The sequence below is a fragment of the Camelina sativa genome, chromosome 12 (genome assembly GCF_000633955.1).
Source record: "Camelina sativa cultivar DH55 chromosome 12, Cs, whole genome shotgun sequence".
In the NCBI taxonomy this organism is placed as follows: Eukaryota; Viridiplantae; Streptophyta; class Magnoliopsida; order Brassicales; family Brassicaceae; genus Camelina; species Camelina sativa.
In genome coordinates, this window is record NC_025696.1 from 3,212,996 (window position 1) to 3,221,944 (window position 8,949).

Here is an 8,949-nt window from a genome sequence, read left to right on the forward strand (position 1 = left end):
AAAAAAAAAAAAAAAAAAAAAAAAAGGAAGTTTTTATTTTTCCTAACCTTTCAAAAAAGAAATAATTCCACTTTGAGAAAGAAATAATACCTGAAATGGTCAGAGAGAGAGAGAGAGAGAGAGAGAGGAGAGAGGTCGACAAGTGTCCATGGCGTGACACTCGTCGTTCATATAAAAGGTGGGTTGTTTTGTTTGGATGCGGAGATTATTTTATTCTCGATAAGGTTTATTATTATTTTATTTTAGCCAATGTCCTCAATTTGACGTCAGATCGTGCGTGAGCCGTTGAGATTGGGCAACGTGGTCCAATGAACAAACGCTGCTTTTTTCCTCATATCATTATCATTTTTTGCGTTTCCCACGAATAGCAGTTCGCAATGTGGTAAGATCACGGCCGTTCGTATTTTCTAAACGGTATCATTAATTACGAGACCAAGTACTATCACTTCTAGTATAAAATTAGATAACTTTTTAACCAATAAAATTTTTTGAATGAAAAATAATTAGCCGGATGATTTTTTAGGTAGAGATTTTGCATAATTATTTAAACATAATCCTCTCAACTCTTTTTTCTTTTCAACATTTACAAACAAAGGTAATGTATGGTCTAATTAAAAAAATTAAAAATATTTATATGATATTTTATCTTGAAAGGTTTCATTGGCTAAGAGATGTATATAGATGTATTGTAGGAACATTACTTTTGTATTATGGAGAATTATTTATTCATTTGACTATATTTTTGTAATTCGGCGCTTACAGATTCTTTGGGAAAGCTTAGTGGAATTCACTCAGTTTCAGTTGGACAGTTTTAGAGCTTTGATCCTTCTCTCATTCCCTTTATAAACTTTTACTTTAGGTCTTGGCTTTTGTTTCTTCTGTTCTTAAGTCCTAGTTTCCGGAATTGTGTTACTTGCCGGCTTAAGCTTCTAGGGATGGTCCTTTATCCGCTGGCTTTAGTTTCCAGGGTTATGTTGTTAACCGCTGGCTTTAGTTTTCGGGATTATGTTGTTAACCGCCGTTTTTGTATGCTTAACACTTCTTCAATGAAAAAATTCAGATGAAAAAAAAAAAAAAAAAGACTATATTTTTGTAGCACCAAGTCTTAATTAATTTGTATATTTGTGTTTGCAAGGTAAAAATTAGTCCATATAGTCTGGACTCTAGAGTTTTTAACATGTAAAATCAAATCCAGTTCTTCGTTGTCAATCAAATCATGGTCCCGACAAAGAGCTTCTCAAGATCGAGGGGAACTACCGACACTACATGGATTTTTTATATATTCTGATGATCCATAACTCAAAACAAATTTTCTATCTACGACTACTACTAGTTGAACCATAGAAAGTTTAGTTGTATTGATCCAAAAACGACTTATATATCTTAGAGAGCTAGTTAACAAACTATATTATAAACATTTCGTAAACCATGTTTTTTCATTGATCCCCTTATACGAGATATAGCATTCACTAACACTTTTCTTATAAACTACATACCACTCTTATCTTACAAACTGATGGACTTATTACCATAGGATGGAATGGAGAAATGAAGAAAAAGAAACAACGTCCATTAAAATTACAGGGATCGCATTCCTCTGGCAAATTAAATCAACTGTGGAGTGGTCCGCATTAACATCATTCACCACAACTACTACAAAAGATGCGTAGAGAGAGTTTTAAGATTACATATTAGAAAAGATATTATATAAAATGAAAAAGGAAAAAAATATTATACGATAAGATTTTTTAAAAGTCGGAAGAAAAGAAAAAAAAAAATTGGAGGGATGGAGGGAGCGGATGAACAGTCCAGAATCTTTATCACGTTTGCTGCACCTACAAAAGGTATGGGCATATGCCACGTGGTCCACTCGATGCCCTTGTAAACAATTAAAATTTGTAAAAATTGAAGCAACATATATTATAATATATAGTCCATGATCATCATTTCCTTTGTGTTGGTCTTCACAGTTCACATCCATGATCCATCACATGTGATTGTGATCTTCTTTTCTAATTTCTCATTTTTTAATACTGTTTCTTCCCCATTATGGACTCTTTTATCTTGGACTCGGTAACCATACAAGTGACCCTTCGTGTCTCCCATCTTTTATTCCTATTTTTAATATATTTTCTTAAGGAAAACTACTGGATTTGGAAAGTCTACTCTGCAATTATATTTTTAAAATGGAGCCGTGAATAATTTAGTTATATATATAGTACGACTTATTATTATATAGAATTCACATGGGCCTCGATTCTTTAGAGACGTGTTCTTTCCCGAAATAGATTTTAAAATTTGAAGTTACTTCTTATAGGTCGTTTAGAAACAGAAGTATATAACCTTCTTTGAAGAATCCAAAACACAAAAAACCAATGAAAACCTGAACAACCAGAAGAAACAACACAAAAGAGAGATGCTAAAACGATAAGTAGTGATGATGATAATACAAAACAGAAACGATTATGAAAAATGACACGAATCCAATACGTAATTAAAGAGATATATCTTATAAAATCCATGAAGGTTAGATGATATATATGACACCTTTTCTAAAGGAAAAAAAGTTAGATATGTATAGCAAGTTCGTAGGCTTTGTATAACTTTCCATTAACTCCACGGTAAAATATATAACAAAAGTAAAATAAATCCAACAATAAAAAGAGTACGTAGATAAAACCACGATAAAGAACAAGAATCTATGTCATGCCCATATATTTTTATTTTGTATCTAGAAGAATTAAAGGTGTTACAAGAGTAGTTGAACTCTTAAGAAAAGATCCTGTCTAGTTGATTGGAGATCTCACGATGCAAATTTTTATTTAAAAAAAAAAAAAAAAAAAACAAATTATGGTTTGAAGAAAGCTTCGAGGCAAAGAAAGATTGTGAGTCTAATTAAACTATAAATCCTTTTAATTTGCTTTTCTTATAAAGAACTATTTATCGTAGTAAATGCATGTGAAGTGAATGGTTGCATTGCACTCTTACACGCAATCCAATTGCAAACCATGTGGTCTGGATCAAAGGTTCTCACTGGAAGAGAATATAGTTGTCAATTATTGGCTCTGCTTGAGCAACGTATGTCAGACTCAGACATATTACTTTGGCTAGAAACTAAAAATATAGTACATCATATCCTGTTCCTCTTTACATTCTGCATTATTGCTTAGCTACAAACACTCTCCGTCTAAGGCAACGGATACATACTATTTGGGCTCAAACATTTTGGGCCTTATTGGACTCAAATCTTAGTTACCTTATTTAGCGTTCTTTTCAAGTTTTGTGGTTAGACCGCACAATTTACAAATTAAACCGGGTTCTAATTAAATCCCCGAAACGCAATCAAATAAGAAAAATATGTGAACCGGTCGATCTATTCCAACTAAAATCTTGACGGCCGTCTCTAAAGCCTCCGTTGGACTTTTCAGTTCACCGTCGCTTTATCGCCTCTCTGATTCATTCAACCACCATCTCTACTTCACTGACTCATCACTATTCGTGAGTTTGATTATCTTCTGAGAGTTCATCTGAAACCTTGAGGTGGGAGTCGTCGGAAGGTTTCAACTTTCAAGAGCCCCCTGATTGTATGTATGTTGAGGTACATAAATGAAATCAATTTCCTCTGAATAATCTCATCTTCCCTCGAAAATTTAATGAAATTTGAAACCTTTTCACTGTTCAGACAGGTTCCGACCTGCAAAGGTGGGCGCTTTAAACGAGTTTTGAAGTCCGTCGGAGCTATAGTCCGAGAATTCTCAGTATCTGCGTATTCTCAAGATCGTGTGAGTGAAAGTAAAGAGATTGATGATGTTCACACACTTTTCAGATACTGCACTAATGTGCAATCAGCGAAATGCCTTCACGCACGTCTCGTTGTATCTGAAGCGATCAGAAACGTTTGTATCTCGGCTAAACTCGTTAACCACTATTGTTACCTTGGGAACGTTGCGTTGGCTAGGCATACGTTTGATCATATCGAGAACAGAGATGTTTATGCTTGGAACTCGATGATCTCTGGTTATAGCCGTGCGGGAGATTCTTCAGGGGTTATTAGGTGTTTTAGTCTGTTTATGTCAAGTTCTGGACTTGGACCTGATTACCGAACTTTCCCTTCCGTTTTGAAAGCTTGTAGGAATGTGATTGATGGGGATAAGATTCATTGCTTGGCTTTGAAGTTTGGGTTTTTATGGGATGTCTATGTTGCTGCTTCCTTGATTCATTTGTATTGTAGGTATGGAGTTGTGGGTAATGCACGGAGGCTGTTTGATGTGATGCCTGTTCGAGATATGGGTTCTTGGAATGCGATGATTTCAGGGTATTGTCAAAGTGGGAATGCTAAAGAGGCGTTGGCTTTGTCTGATGGGTTGAGAGCTATGGATTCAGTTACTGTTGTAAGTCTTCTTTCGGCTTGCACTGAAGCTGGTGATTTCAATAGAGGAGTTACGATTCATTCATACTCGATCAAACATGGTTTGGAGTCTGAGTTGTTTGTTTCCAACAAGTTGATTGATTTGTATGCTGAGTTTGGTAGTCTTAGGGATTGTCAGAAGGTTTTTGAGAGGATGATTGTGAGAGATTTGATTTCTTGGAATTCCATTATTAAGGCTTATGAGCTGAATGAGCAGCCGCTTAGAGCGATTTTTTTGTTTCAGGAGATGAGGTTAAGTAGAGTTCAACCAGATTGTCTTACTATGATTAGTTTGGCTTCTGTACTTGCGCAGTTAGGGGACATTCGTGCTTGTGGATCTGTGTTGGGTTTCACTTTGAGGAAAGGATGGTTCTTGGAAGATGTTACCATTGGGAACGCAGTTGTTGTTATGTATGCAAAACTAGGCCTTGTAGATTTAGCGAGAGCAGTGTTTAACTGGCTCCCGAATAAAGATGTAATTTCGTGGAATACTATAATATCTGGTTATTCGCAAAATGGTTTTGCTAGTGAAGCTATGGAAATGTATAACGTAATGGAGGAAGAAGGTGGAGAGATAGTTCCTAACCAAGGGACTTGGGTGAGCGTTTTGCCTGCTTGTTCTCAGGTTGGAGCATTGCGTCAAGGTATGAAACTCCATGGTCGTCTCTTGAAGAACGGTCTTTATTTGGATGTTTTTGTTGGCACAAGCCTTGCTGATATGTATGGAAAATGTGGACGACTAGAGGATGCACTCTCTTTGTTTTATCAAATCCCCAGAGTGAACTCGGTGCCATGGAACACGCTAATAGCGTGTCATGGGTTTCACGGGCATGGGAAGAAAGCAGTGATGCTGTTTAGAGACATGCTTGATGAAGGAGTGAAACCAGATCACATTACATTTGTGACTCTGTTGTCAGCTTGTAGCCATTCTGGGCTAGTAGACGAAGGTCAATGGTGCTTTGATTTGATGCAAACAGATTATGGGATAACACCGAGCTTGAAACACTATGGTTGTATGGTAGATTTGTTTGGTCGAGCTGGTCAGTTAGAAACCGCGTTCAACTTTATAAAAAGCATGCCACTTCAGCCTGATGCATCTATTTGGGGAGCTCTTCTCAGCGCTTGTAGAGTCCATGGAAACATTGATCTCGGAAAAGTTGCATCTGAACATTTGTTTGAGGTTGATCCCGAGCATGTTGGCTATCACGTTCTATTGTCAAACATGTATGCTACTGCTGGAAAATGGGAAGGAGTTGATACAATAAGGTCCATCGCCCGAGGCAAAGGTTTGAGGAAGACACCGGGTTGGAGCTCGATGGAAGTAAACAACAAAGTCGAAGTCTTTTACACGGGAAACCAAACACATCCAATGTATGAAGAGATATACAGAGAGTTAACAGCATTACACGCGAAACTGAAGATGGTTGGGTATGTCCCAGACCATAGATTTGTCTTGCAAGATGTTGAAGACGATGAAAAAGAGCATATCCTCATGAGGCATAGTGAAAGACTGGCTATTGCATTTGCACTTATCGCCACTCCTGCAAAGACAACAATACAGATCTTCAAGAATCTCAGGGTATGCGGTGATTGCCATAACGTAACAAAGTTCATATCAAGAATCACTGAGAGAGAGATCATTGTGAGGGATTCAAACCGGTTTCATCATTTCAAGGATGGAGTCTGCTCTTGTGGTGATTACTGGTGATTTTTTTAGAGAAAAACCAATGCCACTGTATTCAATTCAAACCGGTTCCAATCAATTTTGAACCAGGTTTATATATCTCTCTCTGGTCAAGGAAGACTTTGGGTGGGAAAAAAGATTCCAACTTTGCTTACGAAGGTTAAGTCACAACAAAGAAAGCTTCTTTATTTTGGCAATGGGCACAGCCTGTCTTAGTCATGTGGACAGCTTGTGGTTTACTTTAGCAGAAAGTCATTCGGCAAAGGACGAGACGTGTGAACGGTTTCAATCGTTGAATCCTCTCAATCTTTTGGTTCTACTAGTATAAATAATTTATTGGGTTACAGAAAAAAGATGGCACTTCGTTTTTTTTTTTGTTTTTTTTGTCCTTAATAAATCTATTGAGAATTCTTATTTTTTTGTTGAAACAATGTAATCAGTATTTTAATTAGTGTGTCGGAGGAAATAATTGCGTTTAAACACACATCAAAGTTGGTGGTAATCGTTTAATGAAACATCTAATGACTTTTATTTTTTTAGGTTGTAATCGATTTTTCTTCTTAAAATAAAACGACTTTAAGAAAAATAAACATTTTTTTTTTTTGTCAACTTTAAGAAAATAAACATGACAACTCCAAATCATTTTTATTGAAATTTGTATAATTTCAACAACAACCCTAATAAGAATTATTGATAGAGAGAATGAGAAAACATTACTACTAGTAGTACTTTAATGGCCACGTTTGTTGAAGACTTACCAGCCGTGGACCGGATACGGTTGACCCAAAATGGATACTTTTGTCAGAGTCTCTATTTCTCTGTTAAATTCTCATTTTCACTTCTTGTCCGCGAGCGATGTCACTGTTTGATTCTACTTATGTAATGATAAAAAGTGAATTTTATTTGTGTAAAGTCGAGGCATAATCAGAACTTTTTGTCAAGTTTCATATTTTGGTCCTTTTTCTTTTTCTTTCTTCTGTTTGAGCACTATACAAAAAGAAGAAGCAATTCATAAATTGTACATCACCAATCTTTTTACTACTAATTAAGGTCAGTTATGGTTACCTTCTAGTAGACATGATGATGACATCTAATAAGTAAAATGTGTTTGCTTCGTTGCTGGTAAAAAAAAAAAAAAAAAAGGTAAACAAATCAAATTTAAAATATTAGAGAAAATCTTTCTCATTTAAGAAAATTATATTTCCCATTTAATCAAACAAGCCATACCAATTTTAGTTAAAAATCAAAAAAAGTTAAAAAGAAATCGGAAAACATGGTATTAAAGTTTAATGACACTTTTCAAATATTAACATTTTTATGCTAATAAATAAATAAATTAAGTGTATATATATATAAAGAAGTGCTCTGCACGCGTTTTTGCCGTATAGATTTAAAACACCATCAGAGAGAGAGAGAGAGATTATTAACCCCAAAACAGAGAAGAAGAAACAAACAAAAAAAAAAAAACCTAGCCGCTTTGAAAATGTCGAAACGATTTGCACCACCGCCTAAACCGTTAGTAAAACAGCATTCATGGTCGCCAGATGCAGATAGAGAAGAAGCTTGGCTAAAGAAAAAGGGAAAGAGGCCATCGGGACGACTTGGTCGGAGTAAAAGCGTGTCGGATGAAGATCTTGAAGAGCTTAAAGGATGTATCGAGCTTGGATTCGGATTCGAACCGGATTCGCCTGATTTAGATCCGAGATTATCCGAAACTCTACCAGCTCTTGGTTTGTATTGCGCTGTGAATAAACAGTATAGTAGCAGATTGTCACGAACTTCGTCTCTTTCGTCGATCGCTTCGGAAGGTGAAGTTAGCAATTCTAGCACGACGATCGTTGATCAAGGTATGTGTGAATTTTTTAATTTTTGTGATTTTTTTTTTTTGTGTTTTGATCTGACGGTGGAGAATTGGAACAGGTGATGATCCGGAGACGATGAAGCTGAGGTTGAAGCAATGGGCACAGGTGGTTGCTTGTTCGGTGCGACAATTCTCCGGCGAACCAAATAATTGATGTTTTTCAATTTATGATTAATGAATTTTACTTTCTTCTACGGTTGAAATTAATTATTGCTTGTTTGTTCTGATGTGATGTACAGAGGAATGACAGTTTTGTAATATAGATTATATGATTTTAGAAATTCAAATTTAGAATTCTAATTAATGGTTAACCAAAAATTATAATTTTATTTCTTCCTTGTATGATTTTTGTTTGCTTTTTATCTTGTGTGTGTGTGGTAAGAGCCGATTAATGTGGTACTATATTATATGGGCTTTGATTGGTGACACAAACAAAGTTTTACCACTTGTATAGTTTTGATTTTTTACCGATCACAAAAACTTTATCAAAAACTTTATTAAAAACTTTACTTTCAGCTTTTTTGTACAGCTTTCCTGTACAATTTTTTTTTTACATTTTTGCACTATTCCGTAAAAGCTTACAGCTTCAACTTACAGTTTTTGTGTACAGTTTTGGCTACGTTACCAATCACACCTATGAATTATGAATTGTGAATTGGTTGGAAGAATTGTATTTTTTTTTTCTTTTTCTTTCTCAAACTATTAAAGATATGGATCAAAGCCTTATAGAAATGTGTAAGCATAGCCATCGTGAGAGGTTTAGGATGTAAAATATCTTCAACTATCACGATTTTGGCTTTTCTTTTGTACCTTAACCAAAAAAGGTCCGGGCCGTCCGGCCGTGCATATTATATTTGGACTCGAGACCATAACCTGTTACATTAGTCTTTTTGGGTCGCAATAAGTTAAGCTCCTCTCCGTTGCTACTATTCGGATTTGAAATTTCTTAGTTCTTTTTGGTATACCCGAGCTACCGATATGGCGATATCACAAGTG

The 8,949-nt window shown here is 35.6% G+C and overlaps 2 protein-coding genes across 3 annotated transcripts; both read left to right on the top strand.

The window, feature by feature from the left end:
- On the top strand, positions 3,376-6,333 carry LOC104729838 (pentatricopeptide repeat-containing protein At4g33990-like). Of its 2 annotated transcripts, XM_010448863.2 has the most exons (3): positions 3,376-3,598; positions 3,683-4,391; positions 4,722-6,333. In XM_010448863.2, the coding sequence occupies exons 1-3, from the start codon at positions 3,591-3,593 to the stop codon at positions 6,114-6,116; spliced, it is 2,112 nt and encodes a 703-aa protein (XP_010447165.1). In that variant the 5' UTR covers positions 3,376-3,590; the 3' UTR covers positions 6,117-6,333. The 2 variants fall into 2 exon arrangements, with proteins under 2 accessions (XP_010447165.1, XP_010447163.1); XM_010448861.2 differs by having other exon boundaries at positions 3,683-6,333.
- On the top strand, positions 7,481-8,282 carry LOC104729839. Its single transcript, XM_010448864.2, has 2 exons — positions 7,481-7,939; positions 8,013-8,282. The coding sequence occupies exons 1-2, from the start codon at positions 7,576-7,578 to the stop codon at positions 8,105-8,107; spliced, it is 459 nt and encodes a 152-aa protein (XP_010447166.1). The 5' UTR covers positions 7,481-7,575; the 3' UTR covers positions 8,108-8,282.

Excerpts from the sequence above, each read along its gene's own strand:
- LOC104729839 (XM_010448864.2), top strand. The coding sequence starts at position 7,576 with ATGTCGAAACGATTTGCACCACCGCCTAAACCGTTAGTAAAACAGCAT. Across the intron at positions 7,940-8,012 it reads CACGACGATCGTTGATCAAG|GTGATGATCCGGAGACGATG; the intron begins GTATGTGTGAAT and ends GAATTGGAACAG.